Source organism: Nomascus leucogenys, chromosome 1a, assembly GCF_006542625.1.
Source record: "Nomascus leucogenys isolate Asia chromosome 1a, Asia_NLE_v1, whole genome shotgun sequence".
NCBI classification, from domain to species: Eukaryota; Metazoa; Chordata; class Mammalia; order Primates; family Hylobatidae; genus Nomascus; species Nomascus leucogenys.
Genome location: NC_044381.1, coordinates 35,785,818 through 35,811,401, shown reverse-complemented (window position 1 = coordinate 35,811,401; position 25,584 = coordinate 35,785,818). Strand labels below are relative to the sequence as shown.

General features: G+C 45.9%; 1 protein-coding gene across 10 annotated transcripts in view; it reads right to left on the bottom strand.

Annotated features, from left to right (window-relative positions):
* ANKS6 (ankyrin repeat and sterile alpha motif domain containing 6) overlaps positions 1-25,584 on the bottom strand; it is an 80,413-nt gene that overhangs the window by 16,759 nt on the left and 38,070 nt on the right. For 3 of the 10 annotated variants that reach the window (XM_030795184.1, XM_030794940.1, XM_030795234.1), the window contains 4 exons: positions 23,852-24,038; positions 18,445-18,512; positions 12,963-13,079; positions 3,627-3,723 (listed from right to left, as the gene is read on the bottom strand). In XM_030795184.1, coding sequence (XP_030651044.1) covers positions 3,627-3,723; positions 12,963-13,079; positions 18,445-18,512; positions 23,852-24,038 — 469 coding nt within the window. Of the gene's footprint in view, positions 1-3,595; positions 3,724-12,962; positions 13,080-13,465; positions 13,501-18,444; positions 18,513-23,851; positions 24,039-25,584 lie in introns of all 10 variants that reach the window. The other 7 variants (XM_030795296.1, XM_030795080.1, XM_030795106.1 and 4 more) reach the window with 5 other exon arrangements.

Here is a 25,584-nt window from a genome sequence, read left to right as displayed (position 1 = left end):
TGCCCCAGCTGGGATGCCCTTTCTCTTTTCTGCCTAAACCTGCCCTTTGAGGCCCCACTCCAGCTCTCTCCTCTGGGGCCTGCCCAGACTGAGCCTGAGCCATCATCGATGACTTTCCCTGAGCCATATACCCAGCACGCTTCAACACCGCACCATCTCACCGACGTGCTTGTCTACTCTAGAATACTGTGGGGTTCCCTTGAGGGCAGAGAAGTCCTTTTTCATCTTTGGAGACAGAGCACACGAGTAGGGCTGGCACAGGGTAGATGCTCAGTAAACGTTCGGCAAACAAAAGAATTAAAAAATAAACATTCTCCTCACAAAACCAGCTGGCCTCCATATAATTTTGTGGGGCTGAAGTAGAGAGGCAGGAGCCCTCTGTGGCCAGCGGGGACTTGGACATCCAGCACCCAGGACACACCAGCAAGACACTGCCTGGGTGCTGGGAAACAATGCCCTCCACCCTGCAGGAGAGCTCAGGGTGGCGCCTGAGCTCAATGCCCTCAGGCTGGAGAGCTCTCGAAACAGGGACCCTGCCATCTCAAAGCAGGCCCTGTCCCCGATGTCCCACTGCCAAGCAGGCCACCTCTGCAGAGAGCTGCTGGGGAGAAAAAGGTGACCACCAAGGGCCCTGACCCACTCCCAGGGCTGCGAGGCCTCTTGGCTGCCGCTGTTCCAGTCAAAGCGGGGCTTCCCCAGTGGTGTTCAAGGAATTCCAGTCTTGCAAAAGCACCTTGGAGAAGTGAAGAGAGTAATGTGGGAGATACTACGAGCTTCTTGGCCCTGTGAAGAGGCCTGACACATGCTGGCATGCTGAAGGTTATGAGAGGCCTGCAGCAAAGATGATCGTGTAGCTTGCTTTAGTGTCTGCCAAACCTACTCGACCAGGGAACCTCACCCCACTTTCACATGCACACCCTGCTTTTCTTTATGAAAAACCTAATAACATCCTGTGGAACTAGGGTTCCAAGGAGCATACTTTTGGGAAATGCTGGTGAAGGTCACCGAGCAAGGGAGGTGCTTCTTGTGGGGGGAACAGCCACAGGCAGGCTGGGGACACATGTGGGAAGGGAAGGGGGTGATCAAGGACCAAAAATCAGAAAAACAAGCACCCAACTGACCCTTCCTCCCTGACCATCTATAACCTACATGTTCTGTGCTGCCTCCGTACATGCCCCAGCTGGGGTGCCCTTTCTCTTCCCTGCCTACCAGCCGCATCCAAACATCCCCAGAATGGGTGCCAGGGACCTCTTGTGAACCAACACACAAACTTCCTAGGACAAAAAGCCTTGGACACTTGAGTCCAGTGAAAAAGAAAAGAGAGACATTGTCTGGAGCCTCTGCTGTCCTGTCTACAAAATGGGAATAGCCCCACTCCGTCCAGGGTCATCCAGTGAGTTCATGGAGGTCTACATTTGTGAAAAGGTGACCCCCCAGCACAGCTGTGTATCATTGTTCAATCAAACTTACCTAAGTGGAAGCTATACCAGTATATGGTTATGAAAAAAACAGGACCACAGCAAAAAGCAGGCACAAAACTTCAGAGCACATAACATCGGGGGCCATGAATTTCAGAGGCAAACAATTCTAGGCCTACTGTTAACCCCTGAAGCCATCAGTAAATTAAAACAAGAATCACAAGTGCTTCTAGCTCCAGGAGTCTATAGGAGTTAGTGGAAAAGGCACAGGCTTGCAAGCCCACCAGGTCCAGTTCTGACCCCAGATCTGCTCCTTCTGGGCTGTTTAACTGGTAAGCAGCTTCCCTCTCCTAAGCATCCATTTCCCGGATGTGCAAGATGAGGTCACACAATGCCACCTCCAGGGTGGCCATGAGGATGAAATGACAAAGGTAAAGCTACCAGCACATAGTAGGGGATGAATGAGTGTGTCTCCTTAAAAAGCCTGGGACATGAGTAACCTTCGTAAAGGTGTCTGTCAGTAACAGCTAAATGAAATACTTTGTCTTCAGTCCCGTGGAAAGTTGGCTTCTGTGGGTGGAAGGCTGAGAGGATTTAGAGGAAAAACACCCACTATCAGGGCAGGGGAAGAAAAACTACGAGGCTCTGGGCAGTAAGGTCACGACGGCCTCTGAAAGCCAGCGTAGGGGAGTGGGCTTTCGTGGCTGGTGGAGGGACAGATGAGAGAAGGCACCTCCCAAGGAGACCAACCTGTGGCTCAGCATGGCTCAGGGTAGAGATCAGAATTCTGTGCAGCCTACCATCAACTGGGTACTTCCTGCAGACCCAGCACTTTGGGCATACTGGTTCTAAGCTCCAACTAAGAGGCCATTGAGCTGCATCTGAACTTCGAACCTGAGTCCAGAGCACAAGGTCTGCCCACTCTACTATGCTGCCTCTCAATGTCAGGACCATCTATTTACAGGTGTTCTCTTGCCTGTCAAGAGCCTGAAGGCTCTGGATTGTGTCTGCACGCTCGGCACCTGGTAGCTAACATAAATGCAACAAGCACTGGCTGAATGAGTCACTCACTGGAAAACACTTCAGAAAGCCAGTGGGTTTTAAAAGTCAGGGCCCCTCTAATTTAATATAATATGATATGGTAGGAAACTACACAAGCCAATTCCCTTTTGAGGAACACAGCATTAACAGGATGTAGAAAAAATTCCAAATTTTCACTTCTTTGCCTAGAAACTTTGAGCACCAGAGGCCTTTCACAATGTGACCCATTAGTCTTCTGCTTCCACTTTCAGTGCAGAAAGCCCTGCAGTGATAGAGGTGAGCACTGTGGAGTACCAGCGCATCATCTGGCCTCACCTTCCACTTTGCAGATAAGGAAACTGAAAGCTAGGAGGAAGAAGGGATCCACACAGCAGGCCTCCACTTCTTTCCTTCTATAATAGACTGTCTTTGCAATAAAGAAAAATGCGTTTGACATACACATCTCGAATGCATGCTGTAAGCTGTATGCAGCAGGTGCAGTGGAATGCTAGAGCAGTCACATACACAGCACTAAGGCACCCAGTGGCTGAAAGGGGGTCAAAAAAGAGACTTCAACTGACAGGTGACTTGGACCAGGAAGGACAAGTTAGAAGTTTTAAGGGAAGATGTGGCAAGAAGGCTAACCTCTCAACATAATACATACCCCTCATCTAAGTCAAAAGTTGTTGCTGGGAAGCCACTATGTGGACACTGCACATCCCGGCCTCCTCTGATCCAGGTGGGGCCACATGACTACCAGTGGCCAAGGGGACATGAGCAGGAGTGATGTGTGTCAGTTAACAGCAAGGCAGGTAAGAAGCAGCCGTGCCTTCTCCATCGTCCCTTTCCCTTGCCGCCAGCCAGAAGCAAACTCTGAGGCTCCCGGGGAAGGCAGAGCACAGGATAAAAGGAGCTGAGTCCCTGCATCACTGTGTGAACCAACCTGCCAACCAGAAGCACCCCTACTGGGCTGTTACATGGGAATCTGTCCCTGTGTGTTGAAGTTTGTTGCAGCAACAAGTACTACCAACGAATGCAGTGGATGTGAAGCGGGCATCCCGAGCAAAGGGAACAACGTGACTAAGGCACAGCAGTGTGGCAGGGGCAGGGCTGGGGCTGTGGCCATGTGAAGGGGTCCCAGAATTCAGAGAGCTCACGGTGGTGGCTGCGGGAAGGAGGATCACGCACAGGGGCTGTTGCCAGGGGCCCTGGTGTTGCTGGCACTGCTCTCAAAGGAAGAGTGAAAGTTGTGAATGGTTTCCTGTAAAATTTGTCTCTCGCGTCCCTGTGGAGGAAATTGAAAACAGACACAGAAAGTCTTATTAAACCTTTTAACCATTAATTCAATTGACAGTGTTGTTAATGTTCAACTCACACTTCAAAAACCCATGGGCATCTTGGGGAAAATAAATTACCTAATTGAAAGAGTACCGACTTCAATAAAAACGTACTGAGTCAGAATCGCCCTAGCACCCACCATCGCAGCCTGTCAACGCTGCAGAGGCCCCGGGATGCAGGACCCCAAACCCCTGGACAGAGCGGGAGGCCGAGTCCGGGGCAGGACTGACTCCTCCCAAGTCCCACGGCTCAGATTCGAGGTCTCCTTTCTTGAGCCTCTGTGCATCTTTCCAGTCCTCAGATTTCCAGAAAACTCAATGGGAGCCAAGTTTCCTTCTGCTACAGGATAAGAGTTTAAACTGCCTTTGCTTCCCTTTGCCCAAAAGCTGCCAGATTTGTCTTCACAGAGATTCACTTCTCAATCCATTCCTGCAACGCCCCCTGCCCCCTATACGCACATTTTCAGATGAGAAAAGAGAGTGGATGTGAATGTTCCATTAAGCCCAGAAAACATCATCAGTGCATATCAGGCTCAGAGGCAGCAATACTCAGAGGTTAAGAACAGAGTATTTGACCCAGCCATCCCATTACTGGGTATATACCCAAAGGACTATAAATCATGCTGCTATAAAGACACATGCACACGTATGTTTATTGCGGCACTATTCACAATAGCAAAGAGTTGGAACCAACCCAAATGTCCAACAATGATAGACTGGATTAAGAAAATGTGGCACATATACACCATGGAATACTATGCAGCCATAAAAAATGATGAGTTCATGTCCTTTGTAGGGACATGGATGAAACTGGAAAACATCATTCTCAGTAAACTATCGCAAGGACAAAAAACCAAACACTGCATGTTCTCACTCATAGGTGGGGATTGAACAATGAGAACTCATGGACACAGGAAGGGAAACACACACTCCGGGGACTGTTGTGGGGTTGGGGGAGGGGGGAGGGACAGCATTAGGAGATATACCTAATGCTAAATGACGAGTTAATGGGTGCAGGAAATCAACATGGCACATGGATACATATGTAACAAACCTGCACATTGTGCACATGTACCCTAAAACCCTAAAGTATAATAAAAAAAATAAAAAAGAACAGAGACTGGGTCCTAGCCAGAGCAATCAGACAGGAAGTCAAATGGTCGCTGTTTGCTGATGACATGATCGTTTACCTAGAAAACCCTAAAGACAGCTCCAGAAAGCTCCTAGAACTGATAAAAGAATTCAGCAAAGTTTCTGGATACAAAATTAATGTACACAAATCAGTAGCTCTTCCATACAACAGCAGCGACCAAGCTGAGAATCAAATCAAGAACTCAACCCCTTTTATAATAGCTGCAAAAAAATAAATAAATAAAATACTTAGGAATATACCTAACCAAGGAGGCGAAAGACCTCTACAAGGAAAACTAGAAAACACTGCTGAAATAAATCGTAGATGACACAAACAAGTGGAAACACATCCCATGCTCATGGATGGAGAGAATCAATATTGTGAAAATGCCCATATTGCCAAAAGCAATCTACAAATTCAATGCAATTCCCATAAAAATATCACCATCATTCTCCACAAAATTAGAAAAAACAATACTAAAATTCATATGGAACTGAAAAAGAGCCCGCAGAGCCAAAGCAAGACTAAGCAAAGAGAACAAATGTGGAGGCATCACATTACCTGATTTCAAACTACACTATAAGGCCATAGTTACCAAAACAGCATGGTACTGGTATAAAAATAGGCACATAGACCAATGGAACAGAATAGAGAACCCAGAAATAAACCCAAATACTTACAGCCAACTGACCTTTGACAAAGCAAACAAAAACATAGAGTTGTGGCAAGGACACCCTTTTCAACCAGTGGTGCTGGGATAACTGGCTAGCCACATGTAGGAGAATGAAACTAGATACTCAACTCTCAGCTTATTCAAAAATCAACTCAAGATGGATTAAGGATTTAAATCTAAGACCTGAAACTATAAAAATTCTAGAAGGTAACATTGGAAAAACCCTTCTACACATTGGCTTAGGCAAGGATTTCATGACCAAGAACCCAAAAGCAAATGCAATAAAAACAAAAGTAAATTGCTGGGACTTAATTAAACTAAAGAGCTTTTGCATGGCAAAAGGAACAGTCAACAGAGCAAACAGACAACCCACAGAGTGGGAAAAAAATCTTCACAATCTATACATCTGACAAAGGACAATATCCAGAATCTACAATGAACTCAACCAAATCAACAAGAAAAAAACAAACAATCCCATCAAAAAGTGGGCTAAGGACATGAACAGACAATTTTCAAAAGATATACAAATGGCCAGCAAACATATGAAAAAATGCTCAACATCATTAATGATCAGGGAAATGTAAATCAAAACCACAATGTGATACCACCTTACTCCTGCAAGAATGGCCATAATAAAAAAAATAAAAAAAACAGTAGATGCTAGAATGGAGGTGATGAAAAGGGAACACTTCTACACTGCTGGTGGGAATATAAACTAGTACCACCACTATGGAAAACAGTGTGGAGATTCCTTATAGAACTAAAAGTAGAACTACCATTTGATCCAGCAATCCCACCACTGGGTATCTACCCAGAGGAAAAGAAGCCATTATATGAAAAAGATACTTGCACACACGTCTATAGCAGCACAATTCACAATTACAAAATCGTGGAACCAACCCAAATGCCCACCAATCATTGAGTAAATAAACTGTAGTGTGTGTGTATATATATGTGTGTGTGTGTGTGTGTATATATATATATATGAACGATGGAATACTACGCAGCCACAAAGAGGGATGAATTAATGGCATTTGCAGTGACCTGGATGAGACTGGAGACTATTATTCTAAGTGAAGGAGACTGTTATTCTAAGTGAAGTAACTCAGGACTGAAGTAACTAAACATAGTATGTTCTCACTTGTAAGTGGAGCTAAGCTAGGAGGATGCAAAGGTATTAAGAATGACACAATGGACTTTGGGGGGCAGAGGGGGAAAGGATGGGAAGCAGGTGAGGGATAAAAGACTGCATATAAGGTGCAGTGTATACTGCTTGGGTGATGGGTGCACCAAAATCTCACAAACCACCATGAAAGAACTTACTCATGTAACTAAACACCACCTGTTCCTCAATAATCTAAGGAAATAAAAAATTAAAAACAACAACAACAAAGAACAGAGACTGGGCTGGGCATGGCAGCATGCACCTGTAGCCCCAGCTACTTGGAGACCGAGATGGGAGGATCGCTTGAGCCCAGGAGGTCAAGTCCAGCCTGGGTAACAGAGCGAGACTGTCACAGTCTAGGTTCAGAGCCCATTTCTCCCATTTGCTAGCTGGGATACCCTGAGCAAGATACTTAATCTCCCTGGGCCTTGGTTTCCTCATCTACAAAACAGGGATGATAACAGTCCCTCAGGTGATGGCTGTGAGATGATTAGAAGGCCTCAGACACAAAGCTGTCCATTGCAGCACCATTTATACAAAGTTTGAAAATCACATAACCAACAGGTAGGAATTTTTTAAAAATTAATTTTAGCACATTTCCCCAACAGACCCTGTGTGCGTAGCTAGAGGCAGACAGGTCCTATCCTCAGAGGGCAGCAGTGGATTAAACATATTTTTAAAAATTAATAAATATGGTCAAAATGTAAATTAAAAATGTATCATCTCTGGCAGATTGTTCTCTACTAAGAGTGAAAAGGGGGAAAAATCCACTGAATGAGCCCAGACTTCAAGCTTTCTTTCATTTCATGGACTCCCCATAGCCCAGAGGGGCCCCTTTCCAGACCCCCACACAGACACCTCTTGTGCTGATGAGGCCTCCTAGACTCAAGAGGACAGTAAGATTCTCCCTTCATCCCAACCCATCCAAACAATTTTAAATAAGCTGGAAAAATGCCCTCCAGATTCCATCAACACAATCCAAAGGCTGGAGGGTATGACAGAGCATTGGATGCCAAGTCAGAGGATCTGGAATCCTCACTCTACCACTGATTAGCGCCAGCATCCCAGGCCCACCCCTTTTCCACTAAGTATCTGTAAAATGGGGATAATGTTACCTGCCAGCGCTGCACTGAAGCTCACCCTGAGATAATGAATGGGGTGGCACTGTGCAAACTGCCGAGGGCTAAAATGTAAATGGAAGGGTTGACAGCAATTTTATTATTAAACACCACCTTAGCCTTAATTGCCTGAGAAATGAGGTCAGGGCAAGACAGGGTTCCGGCCCTCGCTGCCTGCTAACCTTAGGAGGGAGCTGTAGATGATTAAAACCATAATTGTTTCCTGCATCCACAACTGATTGAAGATGATAATGATAATTGCCCTTTAAAAACCCCTGAGTTTCAAAGGACCTGCCTGATAACTCTCAAAAGGAAAAAAAAAACAGCCATTAAATGTAGAAAAAAGGTTCACCTATCTAGCAATTCAAAAAATGCAAATTAAAACAAGGTGCCTTTTTTTTGCCTATCAAATTAATAAAGATTAAAAAACAAACTGATAGTAACACTGGCAAAGCTGCAGTGAAACGAACAACAAACTCTCACACACTCACAGCTAGTGGAACTGTTCACTAGCTCTTTCCGGAAAGTTATTCAGATGTACATATACCTTGATTCTGACTCTTTGACTCAGTAATTCCACTTTTAAGACATCTACTGTGAGGAGAGGATTAGAAGGCCTCAGACACAAAGCTGTCCATTGCAGCACCATTTATACAAAGTTTGAAAATCTATATAACCAACAGGTAGGAATTTTTTAAAAATTAATTTTAGCACATCTATGCAAATTTATATGAAAAAGAGTTCTTAATGACACGAGTAGCTGCATATATTTCATATTAAAGAAAGCAGGATATAAAATTACAGACCCAAATTTATCTCAGTCATATTTTACAAAAATTTAAGGGTGTGGCGATGCGTGCTTATAATCCAAGCTACTCAAGAGGCTGAGGTGGGAAGATCCTTTGAGGCCAGGAGTTTGAGGCCAGCCTGGGCAACACAGGAAGACCTCATCTCTTTAAAAAAGAAAAAAACAAAAAAAAAGGACACAAAACACTGCAGAGCAATCTGCCCAAAGGTGAACAGTGTTGGCCTCTGAGCGATTGGATTGTGATTTCTTAAAAAAATTCTTTTCACTATTTTGGTACTGTGTAAATTTAATAAAATCAATATGCACTGCATTGACAATCACAAAAAAAGGGCAACAGAAAGAAACAATGACTTAGGACCAACTAACTCCTCATTTCTGATAAACCTCCAATATATAACTCATCCGAAACCAACAAACTAATGAGCAGACTCGAGCACACATTACAATTCCAATACTGGGGTGGGTTCATCTGGAAGTGATGTGGCTTGCAGGCTGAGGGTCCACAACGTTTTGCTAATATTACTATGCCTAATAAGACTTACCGATGTTATTATATTATGAGCCAGGTTTTTAGTTAATACTCACTTTTAAAAAATTTTAGGCCAAAATGCTCAATCTTATTGATTGTGTAAAAAATGCATTTTATATCACACCCTGTTTTCATGTAAACATATATAACTGAAACATTTTGTCCTTTCTATCTCCAAAAGCATGTTGCTATTTTCTATTCTATTTTCTAAAATGTGCTGCTCATGCCCCATTAAATGGATTCTAAAACCCACCAGCGTGCTGTGGACCACAGCTAGAAAGACACTGCGGGCAAGGAAAGCTGGGCCTCCCCATCTCATGGGTCCTGGTCTGGGCTCTCTAATGTGTACAGAGCACTAGAGCCACAATGGGTACTCTCTCTTGGTTGGCCAAGCTTGCGTTGCAAAAGAAAAAGTATGAATGTTACAAAGAGAAGTTCATGCCCTGTAGCAAAATCAAAGAGGCAGGAACCCTTGATGTCAAGGTCAGGCAAGTCCAGTCTAGAATAGCCAAGGCCCAGAGCATCTGAAGGCTGTAAGGGCAGTGAACCGGCTCTTGGAAGCCACCTTTGGCCTGAGGAGCTCTTCGCACATCTAAGAACCAGCAGGCAGTTGCACTGCTAACTTAGAATAATGCAGCAGAAGTTAAATTTGCTTTTGTACTATTACACTTCTCCTAAACATGCCTTTTCTCTATGACTCGTGATGATACATGGTCCTCACTTCCAGAGGACTTTATCTGGTACTATTTACTCTTGAATGACAGGGTCTTTCTCCAGGGAAGTGGTTCAGATCGGCTCCTTCCCCTTGCACCTATTACTGTGTGGAACTGCCTGACTTTGCAGGGTGGATGCTGCCTGTTGGAGGGACATGGGTGGGACTGAGTGGTGCCTTTGGCCTGGCATGTCACAAGCACCTGGGCCTCTTGGTTGTGAGCTGGTGAGCTGGGCCCCTAAGCAGGACCACTAACAGCTGTCCCTTCTGCTTCTCCTGATGGGGCCTGTTTAGTATAGGATGCAGACTGTCATAGAACAGGGAATGGGTGGGGGCGAAAGTGGGGGATGAATTTGAGAGTAAACTGAAAAAAGGCTCTAGTCTGTATAAACTTTAAGAACAATGTCCTCCATCGGGATGGGCTCAAGATGTCACATCGTTCACTCTGATGATGTCAGTTAAGTTTCCTAAGGTTGGCAAACTAGCCCAGTCTGTCTGCTTTTTGTGATCCTGGGCCAAGGAGGCCATAGCCACAGAGGGCACAGGGGAGGTTCCGGAAGCATTAGCAGTTGCCATCTGGTGGCATCAGCTCCTGGCCTGTGCTCTCACTGGCCCTGCCTCCAGAACCTTTTCCATCCTTCGTCCTTAACTGGCTTAAGCTTGGATTTTACCCACTCCATCCTCTCCTTGGCTCACACATCTGGCCTCTGGAGGCCAGGAGGAGAAAGGGTCCTCTAACGCCTGGGCCACAGCCCTCCCCCGCCCCACCATCACTCACCCACCTCCCCTCCCCAAAACCCTTTCCCTTACTTGACTGAGTCACCCTTTACCACTCTTGGGTCCTTGCTCTGTCCCTTGAGTCTCCCCACATGTCATGTCTCTTGCTCTGCGCTCCAGCCATTCCTTTAGTTCTTTAAACACTGCACACCTCACTACAGGGTCTTTGCATGTGTGCTTCCCTCTGCCTGCTCTGCACTTTTCTATTACCCCTCTAACCAGTGGTTTCCACTCTTGCTTCAGGTCTCAGCTGCCTTGCCACTTCCTCAGGGATGTCTTCTCATTCCCGACTCTAAGCCAGGAGCTCTCACAGCACCACCTGCCTCTCCTTTATGTGCTGTGGGTTAGTTACACCGAGGCAGTTGAAGCCCTTGGGTGAATTCCTCAACTTCTCCGAGCCTTGGTTTCCTCATCTATAAACTGAAACTGACTTCTGCGGCTTTCGTGAGGATTAAATGAATGACTATAATGTGTGATATGCTCAGAGCACAATGCTTGGCACAGAGTGATTCTGAATGGTCAATACCCACACGGTGCCTGAGACATAAAGGCTCTTCTTCATGAATAAATCAATGCCCCAGTCTTTAGAGACTGTTTTAGTTGATTCACCTTCTGTGAGCCACCCTCAGGCTTCAGTTTCCTGGACGATGCCCTTCCTAACAGCCGAGATCTGCCTGCCTCCGACAACCTCCATACCTGCCTAATCCCCCTGCCCTCCCCCCGACATCTAACAGCAGAGCAGAAGTGGTGCTGGTCCGGAAGTCAGGCATCACTGCCCAACTCTGAGCCTGGGCTTCCCTATATGTAAAGTGAGGTGGTCCAGACCCAAGCAACAACCAAGAAATGTTTAGAATCCAGCCATTTACAGAGGAGAAGGAACTAGTAAAGACTGGAGGAAAACTACTTGGCCTTGGGATGCCCAAAGCAATGCTAAGGGCATCCCTTTGAAGGATCACCTTATAGCCTTCAGGCAGGTAATAAGAACGATGACAGTGACAACAAAATCCACCACCTCCAATCCTGGCAGGGCTGAGAGGCGCCGCCTCTACACAACACAGTGCTGCAGAGAGGTGACGAAAAAGAGGCCAGGAGGCCTGGGTTTAGAGTCTCCCTCCACTGCCCACCACCATGTGACCTGGGCACCATGCTCCCCTCCCTAGACTGTGCACCCTCGCCAGCCAGACGAGGTAAGTGTAAGGACATCGGCCTCCTTGGGCTGTCTCCAGGACTGATGAGGAAACGTATGCAGTGATTTGTAGATGATAAAGTACTACGTAAATATTTATTTGCTGCTGGTGCTACGTATCTGTTCAATATTTCTGCGCATAGTCCAGCAACATACAGAAAGAACCATAAAAGTGGCCATGCTCTCTGATATCTCCGCATATCGTGGAACACAGCCCAAGGAACAGCAACAACAAAAAAAAAAAAAAAAGAAAGAAAGAGGAAAAAGGCAGAGATGTCCATTATGGCAATATTCATAATAGCAAAATTCCAGGCATGAGACTATCGTCCAACAAGTGGAAAGCTGTTAGGCAAAGTGTGAAAAAACAGCAGATAAACAGGTACTGCACATTGTTGCTGGGAAAAAAAAAGGCCACCCTTTATTAAGAAAAAAAGCAGACAGCAAAGGAGTTCCAATAGCCCAATAGCAACTACAACGAAGCTTGCAAAGTGAGTGGTGATTTGTCTTTTTTATTTTTGTGGTTCTTTTTGTTTTTGGTGTGTGTGTGCCTTTGGGTGGGCGCGGGGTGGGGGCATTGATATTTTTAGCTTTAAAGCTGATGAGAAATTTAACATGAGACAAAAATGTGGGAAGCTGACAATAGTGACTGACGGCTCTCTGTGTGCCAGGAGCTCTGCTGAGCATTTTAGTCCTTGACACAACACCATCATCCCCACCCTACAGACGGGGACAGCGAGGCTCAGAGAGGTGTTTGCCTCACCCCACACAGTGAATAAGTGAAGGAGCTGAGATTCAAACCCAGGCCAGTCTGATCCAAAGGCTCGAAGGCTCTGCTTTCACAGTGCTCCTGAGGGCCACACCTAGCCCTGTACATTGATATTAGCTGAGTGGAAGTTTCAGCTCTATCTGGGGAGAAACCTTATGAGGGAAGTCTGAAAAGGGAAGAGGCCATGCTGGGAGGTAGTGAGTGCTTGCTCACTGTCAGATATGATAGAGGAGAGGAAGTAAGCCCTTCCCAAGATCCCAGGACCCTGGTGAAGCTCTCAGATGTCTGAAACACGGAAATACGAGAAACAGGGAACAGTACCTTGCCTGCATTCAGTTCAGAAATCGCTGCCAGAATCTGCTGCCTGGACCCATCTGTCTTAATTCCCAGCTCCTTCAAATCACCGTCAGTCAGCGTGAGGAACGCTTCCATGTCCACCTGGGGAGAGAGAGGGGATTCGCCACCATCTGCTGGATGCCACAGTTTCTTCCCAGCCACAACAGCAATCTCATGATTATGAGCTATGAGTGCTTATTAGTAGTAAACTCATGATGATTTACTACTTCTAAGTCCTGACTTTATGTTTAAAGCTTCGTTGAAAACATTTTTAAAAAACGAACTCTCCTCAGATCTGGCTCTTGGATTTTCTGAACAGATGCATTTTAGGAAGACCCTTAAAATGAGCCAAGTAAGGAAAATCTCTGAGATAGTCATCTGGGTGGCTAGAACAGGAGAAATCCAAGACCTGCTATTAGAAAGGTAACTGCAATGTTGCTGTACTTTTAACAATATCGGATACTGTACAAACGTATGGCAGTACTCACCTCGTCTCCCCCACCACGCACGAGACAGAGACAGACTGTGGAAAGACAGAGTGAGGAAATAAGCAGAAGCAATAAAGGAGAGAGGGCCATGGAGAATGAGAGCAGAGCTCAGAATAAGGGCATCTCAAAACTGCAAGCCTTGGTTTCTATGGGTGAGATCCTAATGGCTCTGTCAGCCCTGCCTGGCCCCTGGACAGGAAATCAGGCCCTCTGCTCCACTGGCTCCTGTTCCTCTATGGCAAGGTGGAGGGAAGGGCAGAAGTGGCTCCAATGAAGCAAGCACATCCATCACCCTGCATGTCGGACACCAACAGCCTCTGGCATGGGGGTCCACACCTGGCAAGACCCAATCCAGGTCCACTGAGAAGCCAGTCTCACCGCCAGACCAGAGGAGGGCAGTTAGCACTATGTGTGCAAAGCATCTTCTGAGGACTTCAGATAGACTAAGTCATTTAACCCTCATGACATCAGCAGGGTAGATCACTATCCCCACTTTGGAGACAGGGAAGCTGAGGCACAGAGGGCTTTTTTTTTTTTTTTAGTATTCAATGTAACGTGGCCAGTAAGTGGCAGGGCCTGGCTTTGAACCCTGGCAGAGGGCTCCAGCATCCTCGCCCTTCAATGCCACATTGCCCTTCAGCCGCAGATTCCCTGGCCTCGCTCATGAGCTTTTCCTGAGGGCAGTATCCCCCTTGTTAACATGACTTGACCTTCCCTAAGCATTAAGGGATTGGGTCCCCAGTCCGGGCCCTTCCCCCTGGGGAGTTGCTATTGCAGACAATGCTACAGCTTCACAAATCAGACTCCAACAACAGCGCTTATATGAGAGATGGGACAAAGAACTGGCTGCCCACACCCATGTCTTCAGCCGGAGCTAAGCAGGAGGAGGCTGTGTTGCCCTGGAGACAGATAGGGTGCCAATTCCCACTCACTGCCAGGGGACCTGGGTAGGTGCCTTACCTCAGTTTCCCCACCAAAAAATCACAAACAATCCCACCCTATAAATTACAGGGTGGATGCGGGATCTACAAAGAGTTTACAAACAGCTTTATGATCTACATTTACAAACTACCAGATACTATTACACTTTAGAGATACGCTATTGTCATTTAAAATAAAACTTGCATAACTTCTTGAAAATCCTTAGTCTTTCACTTTATAAGCAGGCTTTATTTTATATTCCCTCATACCTAACAGGATTAACTTTTTTTTCTTTAAAACATTTGATTTATGTAGGGATAGAGACTTTCTTTCCGAAATTTTCCCCACCCCTACCTCTCTTTTTCTCTGTTAACAGTCATTTTACTTTTCTGGATTAAAAACAAACAAAAACCTTCAGCCAGGTTTGAGTCACTGGGGAAGAGTCTGTTCCCTTAACCAGTGCTTAGCCCTCTCTGAGATGCAGGCACCCCCACCTCTCTGGCAACAGTAAGCTCCTGGCATCTCTTGGGTGTTTTATAAAAGCTCACAGAGTGCTGAGGGGCTGAATGGATAGGTGATGCAGTCTTAATGGAAACCACCTGCCCCCAGCCCTGCTGGACACGAGTCTCTCCCCACCATCCCAACCCCTAGCAGGGACCCCACATCCAGCCTGGCACCATGGCCAGTCCTCAGCGATTCTGACGTCCTCAGCACTTGCCCTCTTGCTGAGGGGCCCTCCACCTCCTAACTGGTCTTTCCCTCCCAGTTATTCTTCCCCTTCTGCCCTTCCAACCCCTGTCCACCTCCACACCAGAGGCTACAGACCTTCCAGCCTGCATCTACCTCAAGCCCGTGGTGTACAGAAGCAAGTCCACATTGTCCAGGCCCTGCCTGGTCAAGCTCCATTCCCTCCTCCTGATGGACTGGCCTTGGCCCAGTCCCAGCCAAGCCAGAGTACCACAGGCTCTCTCAATGAGTCCTGCTCCCTCTTCCCAGATGCCCTTTCAGGTCCGTTCCCCCTCTTTCTCCAAAGTTCAGCTTAGCTCTCAGCCCAGGTCTTCTCTGGCCTTCATTTCATAGACCCCCTTCTGTGGGCTCCAGAGTATTCTGGGCATCTGCATTTCCCAGCACCAGGCTCTGGCAGAGGGTCTGGCAGGGGCAGGGACTCAAGTACTTAGTATGTGTTTGCAGACTGAATGAATGACAGCATCAATCAATCAATCTTCTGCCTCTCCATCTGCACTGACCTTCCCAATTCTGACCTCCATCAACCCTGGGGGAATGCCAAACCCTCAAGGCTTATTCTAGGTGGAGAGCACCAGAGATGGAATTCCTCTCCTACGACTACTTGTGAAGGGGTAGCAGGAATGAGGCAGAAATATCCCAGTATCCTTTCAATATTCATGCCCTATTTTTTTTAAGCAACAGAATCCCAATTTTCAGCTGGGCACATTTCCATACAGTTAAAACTTATTTCTTAGTTTCTTTTGCAGATAAGTATTGTCAGGTGATAAACTTTTGGTAAATGAGATATAATAAAGACTGTGTGGGACTTTGGGGAAGTCTCTTTAAAAAGGAAGGAACATGTCCTTTTGCAGTCTCCTTCCATCCTGCTGCCTGGAATGTGGATGTGATGGCTGGAGCTCCAGTAGCCATATTGGACTCTGAGGATACAAGCCACATACACTAGTGGGGGTGGAGCAGAGAGCTAGAAGGAGCCTAGATGACTCATCTCCAAACTTTCTGTGGGAAAAATCACCTTATTTTTTGTTTAAGGTACCATTATTTCGGTATTTTTCAATACACATAGTCAAATCCACCTTAATACAGGTAGAAAGATGAAAATTATTAGTCTGTCTTTAGCTTCAATATGTCAAGATGAGAACATGAATTAACTTCATTCCTCTTCCAAATTCTCACTGATAACTATAAGTGCATATTAATGGGGAGAATTGTTTACTGTTGGAAACTAGGGAAAAGTGCTATCTACATGCCAGATACTTCCAGGAGTTTCTGCAAGGGACTGAGAAGTACCCCTGAAGCTGTGGTGACTGGGTCTGGTGGCAATCAGCAGGGTTAAAACCTCAGTCCTACTAAAGCCTCCAAGGAAACACTGGGTTGTGGGTCCATATAGAGAGTGCACCCCTACAGTGTAACCAGCTCATATGTTGCCAGAGAGAAACTAAGAAAAAGGAAGAGACACTGAGCTTGGCCCCTAGCAAGCATAGGCACCTGTGTCAAGTAGAGACAAGGGCACTGCCTCAGCTAACCTCACACGAACCTAACACACAGAAAGGTCCTCAGCCAGTGGCTGCCAGCCCTCCCCATGGCACTGCCTCAGGCCCCAGCTCCCTCCCTGACCCCAGAGGCTGCAGAAACTTCTAGGTGGGAGAGTTACTAAAATTAGAGCAAATCTGCACAGCCCGCCTTCCTCTCCCCACGAACATTCTCGAAGCTCTGTACATCAGCTGAAACATACCCCCATTCCCTACACTGGACAACCACAGCAACCTCTGAATGATGAAGGACAGGTGAACTCGCAGACATGCCAGGTCAGAAAAAGGGGTAAGGCCAATAAATCAGAACAAACGTCACCCTATGAGCCAGAGACACGATACCTCAAGAAGCAGAAATGTACTTTGAGATGTGTTCTCTGTACACTCCAAGAAGGCATAAACATATCAGCAAAAGCAGGCAGCGATCAGCAATACGGAAAGATTTCTTGGAGAAAGTCATTGCTAAGGTTTAAAACACCAAGGAGGCAGGAATGGCAGACTGCATATGGCAGAAAAGCAAACAGGAGGAGGAAAGCTACTGCACCCTGTTTGTTTCTTGAACTAAAATACAAGCTCCTCAACTGCATCTCAAGTCTGGTGGGGACAATGAGTGCTTCTCATGATTGCTCTGCAATTGTGACAGTTTTTACCTACTAAGCTGCTCACTAGAATGTTCTAAACCACTGATTATACCCTGGTGGCTGGTGGGCCTGCAGAGGAGTTTTACTTGGCTAAAACAGTAAATTTTTTAACAGCTTACTGAGATATAATTCATCTACCATACAATTCACCTATTTATACAATTCAATGATTTTTAGTATATTCACAGAGTTGTGTAACAATCACCACACACTCAGTTTTAGAATATTTTCATCACCGCCAAAAGAAACCGTGTATCCATTCTAGTCACTCCCTACTCTGCCCATTCTACCCGCCCACTCCTCCACCCAACTCTCTGGCAACCACGAATCTACTTTTTGTGTCTACAGATTTGCCTAGTTTGGACATTTCATATAAATGAAAGCACACCCTATGTGCCTTTTGTGACTGGTTTCTTCCACTCAGCAAGATATGTTCAGGTTCATCCACGTTGCAGCATGTGCCAGTATTTCATTCTTTTCATGGCCAAATAATATTCCATGGCACATGCATATTTTATTTATCCATTCATTAGTCAATGGACATTTGGGTCATATCCACAGTTTAGCTTTCATGAATAATGCTGCTACAAGCATTTGTGTACAAGTTTCTGTGTGGACACACGTCTTCATTTCTCTTGGGAATATATCTAGGAGTAGGACTGCTGGGTCATATGGTAACTCTCTGTTTAATATTTTGAGGAAGTGCCAAACTGCAGAACAGTATTCTTTTTTTAATGTGAATCTGAATGCTTTTAAACACATAGCAACTCTCTCAGACCACCACAGACCCTAGATCCAGACACATAACACAGGTTCCTTACGGTTTACTATTAGCCCACTTTAAGCCTATAAGTCTGCCAGTCAATCACACATAACAAAAAAATGTTTTCAGGACAGGAAGAAACTTTTCTAGAGAGAGCAGTGCTCAAAATTACAAAATTCTATCATAACAAAGCAAGCCATAAGTCCCCAGGATTTCACAATAACAAACTGAACTAAACCTGCTGAGCACGAATTCTATTTCCTCAGCTGTCTCAGGGCAAGAGATCAATCTAGGCTTGCAAAATGAAAACCTACACATTTAGACAAAGTTTTTTTTCACAGTAAGATTTAAATTGACATTCAAAAAGAGCATTCTTACCTCTTGTTCCTCAAAAATGGGCTGATATTTCTCAAGTGATAATTTCTTAAGGATTCCAGTCAGTTCATCTTCAAGACGGAAAGGTGAAAAAAAAAAAACAAAACACATTTTAGAATTCGGTAAAGTGGTCTTCAAACTTTTATAAAGTAGTGGTAATCTTATTTCAAATGAAATTCTATAAGAAACACCAACACAGAAAGCTGATCTCAGCTGGACTCCTGCAGATGAGGCTGGAGGTGGGTCCTGAGCTATCTGCACCCTCCTTCCCCTCAAGGCAGGCCCTCAGCAATCGACAAAACCCCACTTCAGGCTGCGAAGACACAGACAGTCTGGGCCAGGACTGACTGATTCCCTCCAGACGGCGACCCTCAAGTTCTGGGAGTTCCAGCTGCCAGAATTAAAACTCTGCCTTCTGTGCGAGAAAGCACCGTAAATGCCAACGTTTGCAGTAAATGCCAATGCCAGCAAGTCCTCAGCTAGTCTGAGGAAGAACTTAAGAAAGAAGATGGTGGGCTTCAGACCAGAGCCAGGGTTTGGCTCAAGTGTGCAGAGGCTGTGGCCTTCCTGAAGGAAAAAGGCATCTATGTGAACAGCAGAGCTAGAAGGGCACAAGAAGTGATTTGGGGTGTCATAACAGGGAGAATAAAGAAAAGGAGACAAAACCAGCACCTGAGGGGCTTGGAGAAATATTCACTCACACATTCAATCGGGATTTGCCAAACTAGGCACTGGGGACTCAACAGATACCAAAACAGCCAATAAGAAGGCTGATAGGGGCCGGGCAGGTGGTGCATGCCTGTAATCCCAGGGCTTTGGGAGGCCAAGGATGAAGGATCACTTGAGCCCAAAAGTTCAAGACCAGGCCTGGCACTATAATGAGATTTCATCTCTACAAAAAAATTAAAAGTAATTAGCTGGGTGGTGTGATGTGTGTGCCTGTAGTCCCAGCGACTCAGGAGGCTGAAGCAGGAGGATCACTTGTGCCCAGGAGTTTGAGGCCACAGTGAGCTGCAATTATGCCACTACACCATTGCACTCCAGCCTGGGCTACAAAGCAAGACCCTGTCTCAAACGAACAAAGGCTGATAGGCAAGAGAGCAAGGAAGAAGAGAGCAGCATCAAGGCAGATGACAGCATTTCCAGTTTTACAAACGCTGTTTTACAGAGGATGGTCACAGACTCTCCTGTAAGGTGACCTATGAGCAGTAAATGAAGGAGTGAGCTATGCAGATATCTGGAGTAAGAGCATTAGGCAGCATCCAGACAGGGAAGAGCAGGTGTAAAGGTTCTGAGGCAGTGGATGCAGCTTAAAGAAGTGATTAGGAGGCTCAGGTTCCTTCTTTTCTTAACTCCTTCATTCAACCAACCTTCCTTCCCTCCTTCCCTCCTTCTCTCCCTCCCTCCCTCCCTTCCTGCTTCCCTCCCTCCCTTCCTTCCTTTCCTTCCTTTCCTTCCTTCCTTCCTTCCTTCCAGCAGTGACTACCACTGTGCCCAATGGACACTAGGTAGCAAGGATGGAGAGGTCCCTGTCATGAAGCTCAGTGTGGCTGACAGGATGAGGAGGGTGAAAGCTAATACACAGTGCTATCAGCCAGCCTGTACATGGATGACCCACTTGCTCTTTATAACACCAATGAGGTAGATCCTATTACTGTCCCCATTTACAGATGAGAAACTGAGGCACAGAAAGGCTCGATACCACATCTTGGGTGAGGTCATCCTGCTAGTCCGTGGCAGAGCAGGGACTCAAGCCCAACGGTCTAGCTACCAGGCCTGTGCTAGGCGCCCACTCTCCACTTTTCTCATGGGTGGTGCATGCTATGGTGAAGAGCAAGAACAGGGGGATGTGGGGACAGAGAGGACAGCTGACCCAGCCCAAGGTACTAGGGAAAGCTTCACAGTAGAGAGGCTACTGAGCAAGGATGTATGAGACAAATCAAATCCCAATCCACACAATCTGTTGTATTTCATGACACCAAACCTTTGCCCCTGCTGTTCCCTCCACATGCAGCCTCGGTCCACTGTGGTGTGCTGGTAAATGTTTAACAACTGGTTCTCGGGGGGAAGATGTATGCATGTATATAGGCACGTAAATCTATTGCAGATTTTACTAATATAAAGGATTTATAGCACACAATTTACAAATAATAAAAAATACAATATTCTTTCTTATAAATTCCACATAGCCAATTGATTCTCACCAAATGCTTTCATTTGTTTTTGCCCTACTCTTGTACCCACAGCCAAGGAGTATGGTTGCAACATGAAAATTGGCTGAGAGTTTTGTTTACATGAACAAGAAAGATAAAAAGAAACAGGAAAGACTTTTGTTGGAACTTCAGGTGAGCAACTTGGCTGAATCAGATAATGGTTTTCAAATACTGGAAGAGTATTTTCTCAATTTTTTGTGCTATTCACAAGATAACGGTTACTGACACAACATACTTTTAAGTTTAATCCTCATTGTTAACATTTTCCCATCACTGCCTAGATTACATGTAGACAATATCTGTAAGCCAACAAATCAAGCCCCGGATTGCTTGAGACCAGGGAGGTTGAGGCTGCAGTGAGCTGTGATCACACCACTGTACCCCAGCCTGGGTGAGAGAGTAAGACCCTGTCTCAAAAAAAAAAGCAAGCCCTGATTGACGGTGTTTGCCTATTTCCATGGTGTAAATACCCCCATCATAGCCAATTTCAACCTACCAATCTAATGTCCCTGAAAGTGAAGCTGAGCAGAGATGCACAGTAGGAACACATCATTATGGGGTATTCACACTGCAGATATGAGATATACACAACCTCAAGAGCACAGATAATAAAATATACAAAAATGAGTAAAAAATACATTTTAAGTGCAATATACCGTTATATTTCTATAATTTAGTTAATTCTAAGTTCATGTAATTTGTAAATAATGGTTGTGTTTAACAACCAGCTTGGGCATGTCCTACAAGTTGAACAGTTGGCTCTGGCACCCCACTGCCCATCTCTTCCCAGCGTCGTGGTCCAGCTGGAGTGCCCACTTGCCAGGGGAGCCTTCCATGGCACATGGTGCTTTGCTGATAACAGGTATGACCTCACCTTGTGTTACACTCTAATGTCATTACGTTGAATGTGTCTGTCTCCCTGTGAGTTCCCCTGGGTGCATAGGTTAGGGCATCCAGGGGACTGCCCAAGAAAATTTCCTGGAACAAATGTGAGGCTGAGAAGGTAATGCTGTCACCAGCCTTGCTGCTTCTAAAAGGTGGAGTCCAGAGAGGAGGAATGCAGATGGAGAGATGAGGCAGGGCAAAGCTCATGTGTCCTCGACTGGGACCAAATATTTCCCAGAAGAATATCATAAAAATAGCTCTTTGGGGGCCGGGCGCGGTGGCTCACGCCCGTAATCTGAGCACTTTGGGAGGCTGAGGCGGGCGGATTACGAGGTCAGGAGATCCAGACCATCCTGGCTAACATGGTGAAACCCCGTCTCTATTAAAAATACAAAAAAATTAGCCAGGCGTGGTGGTGGGCACCTGTGGTCCCAGCTACTCGGGAGGCTGAGGCAGGAGAATGGTGTGAACCCGGGAGGCAGAGCTTGCAGTGAGCCGAGATGGCGCCACTGCACTCCAGCCTGGGTGACAGAGCGAGACTCCGTCTCAAAAAAAAAAAAAAAAAAAAAAAAAAAAAAAGCTCTTTGGGGATGGATTGCAGCCCCTGGCCTATAACAATCATATACCCACAGGACAAAGGGCTCACTGCCTCAGGACCCAGGAACTCTCAACAGGAAAACTAAGCTTTCTGAACCAGAGAAATTACTCTACAAAGAAAGTGCTATTGGCCCTCTTCTTTTTTAATCCCAATTAGGACTTTGCAAACCATTTTTAATAACGAACAAGAGGGAAAGAGAGTGGGTACAAGCAGTCCATATAGACATCCACTGTCTCCACTCTTTTTTGGAAAATGATGGGGCACAAATACCTAACTGAATCTCTAGGGGCTTCAATTCCTGAAAACCTCAGAAGTGGAAGAATTCACGAGTGTGGAACTCAAGACTCCACATAGAAAATATGGTTGGGGAGGAATGAGTTTGCTGTTGAATCACTGAGGCCTTGATAAATGATCACACTGGATATCACAAAACAATAAAAGCAGCCCCCAAAGAAGGAGGATACCAGTGGCAGCATGCATTTATCAACTTAGTACAGACTAGAGCCTGTGAAAGTGATTCCAAGTTATCTTGCTCAGCAGAACCTGCTCAGCACCCTCCTCCTCAGCAGCTGCAGCGAACTGCCCGCAAACGCATTTGTGAGGGCCACATACACAATCAGATTTTCCTCCCTGCTGATTTATACTCCCCGATTTGCACCTGCCTGGACCACAGGTCTCACCAAAGCTCCCTCCCTCTTTCCCCCCTCCCAGCTCCTAGGGGCCTCTAGAGGGCAGTTTAAAAGGATGGGATTCCTTTCATCTGCCTTTATCTTTCCTGGGGCCTGAGTGCAAAGCCTCTGCTCCTGCCCCACCACCCACTCCATCTTCCCTCATCATTCCCGCATGAGGGGCTGCAGAGGATGTAATTCACAAGGCAGGTTCCAAGGCTCTCCTGGCTGCAGAAGACATCAACTGCTTTTGCTTGCCCTCACCCATCCCCCTCCTCCTGGAAACAGTATTTCCAAATTTTCCTTTGAGGAACTATTTCTCTCCCACTTCCAATACACAAATGTCAGTAGGTTGGACCCCACCTCTGCTCCAAAGCAGACAATTGACTGAAGGGGCATGGCCAATCACCACATTCCACCACTGTGGACACAGAGATAGTCAAGGGTGGGCAATTGACCCAGGTCATTATAAATACAGCCAGGACCTACTGAGAAAGTAGCACTCTTTCTGCTGGAGTTGAAAAATTAGTAGGAAGACGAAAGTATGCCTGAAGCTGCTTGCCACCACTTGGAGAGAGCCTACCTGAGACCTGGAAACACTCCCAAAGCACTTGGATTCAGGCATGGTTGAAGCACACCCTAGACACTCCCATCATATGAGCCAATGAAATGTCAGGTTTCATTTTTTTTCCTTGAACCAGTGTGAGTGGAGTTTCTCTCACTTGCAACTGAAAGAATCCTGACGGGTACAGGATCTAGGGAAAGTAAGTTCGTGTTGGAGAAGCATTTCCATGGGTGTATGTTTGTGCATGTAAACAAAAATCACCTATACTCAAAAACTCTTTAACGGAGCTTACCATACCTTTAGCACAGTGAAGACAAAAATACAAGGTAGAATCAGAGAAGAGGAGGGACATGTGTGTTGTAAATTTTCTTAAAACCTGACCTAGGATGGTTATAGCAATTAAGGTCACCTTGCAGTTCCTTGCTGCCAGGTCACCATGGTGAGAGGAATAGGGGGGGTTTCAGGCCCTCAGGGGACTCACCCTCATCTGTGATGGTGCCACTGCTGGAGCCCCCACTGCTCTTGGACTGCCGATGGGATGACGAGGAAGACACTGAGGACTCTGCAGTGTGCCCTTTGGGTGAGGGGGAGGGCGTGAGGGTTGGAGAGGTGCTCTTGGAGGTAGTGGAAGTTCCAGACGGAGGCCTTTTGCTGGTCTCCAATTTCTGCTGAACAGAGTAAGACAAATACATAAGCCATTGCCTGTAGGGTAGAAATGATGAAAACAAGACACCCACAACAGGGAACATGGGTGGTATTTGATTCAACACGATGTTTAACCAAGGCTATGAAATCTACTTTTAAAAACATGCAAAGCAGAAACAGCATTATCAGAACAATTAGAGGAAAATGCAACCCTGGAGCAGAGATAGGGTAAGATCAAACAGCTGCATATTATAAATCAGGAACCCCCCACCCCTGCCCCACCTGTCCCAGTCCTGCCCTCCAGCTACTTGCATTGTGGCTTTGGCCAAGTCCCCCGAGCTCTCTGGGCCTCAGTTAACCAGCTGTAAAATGAAAGTCTGGCTTACGGAGGCACAAAGTCTCTTTCTGCTCTTGATGCTCCTTCATCTACACCAGTCACTTCCAAGCTTTTCACCAAAGAACACGTATTCTTCCCTTTTTCTCATTGGTTAGCTTTAAAACAAAGGCTTTTTACATTAAAATAATTCTAGACATATAGAAGAGCTGCACAGATAGAACAGAGTTCCCATATACCCCTCACATAGCTTCCTGATATTAACATCTACATCGTCACAGAATAATGATCAAAACTAACAAGCTGACATTGACACAACACTATTAACTAAACTACAGACTTCACTCTGTTTCCCTGGCTGTTCCACTTATGTCCTTATGCTGGTCCAAGATCTGATCCAGGAACCCACGCTGCATGGAGCTGTGCTGTATCTCCGTAGGCTCCTCTGACCTGTGACAGCGCTGTCTTTCCTTGTCTTTCATGACCCTGACACTTTGGAAGTCTTGGTCAGGTATTTTGAAGGATGCACATCATTTTGGGATTATCTTATGTTTTCCCATAATTAGATGTGCTTGTGAATGCAGGGGGCAATGAGGTGATATGCTCATTCAGTGCATCGTTATGCAGAGAGGACACAGTATCTGATTACTGGTGATGGTAACCTTCATCACTTACATGAGGGGATGTCTGCCGGGTTTCTCCATTATAAAGTCACTATTTTTCTTTTTAATATTATTTGGGCCAGGCACGGTGGCTCACACCTGTAATCCCAGCACTTTGGGAGGCTGAGGCAGGTGGATCACAAGGTCAGGAGTTCAAGACCAGCTTAGCCAATATGGTGAAACCCCATCACTACTAAAAAATGCAAAAATTAGCCAAGTGGGTGCCTGTAGTCCTAGCTACTTGGGAGGCTGAGGCAGGAGAATCACTTGAACCTGGGAGGTGGAGGTTGCAGTGAGCCGAGATCGCACCACTGCACTCCAGCCTGGGTGACAAAGCGAGACTCTGTCTCAAAATAAATAAATAAATAAATAAAAATAAAAAATAAAAAATTATTTGGGAGAAGTTTTTTGGGTAAATATTTATTAAGGTTCTGCCCATTAATTTTGCATTCATTGGTGAGTCTCACTGAGGCAAGTGTTACAGTGGTGTTCCCATGGTGATTTTCTATTGCCCTCATTCCTTCCACATTTATTATCTGTAATACTTCTCTAAGGAAAAGTTGTTCTTTCTCT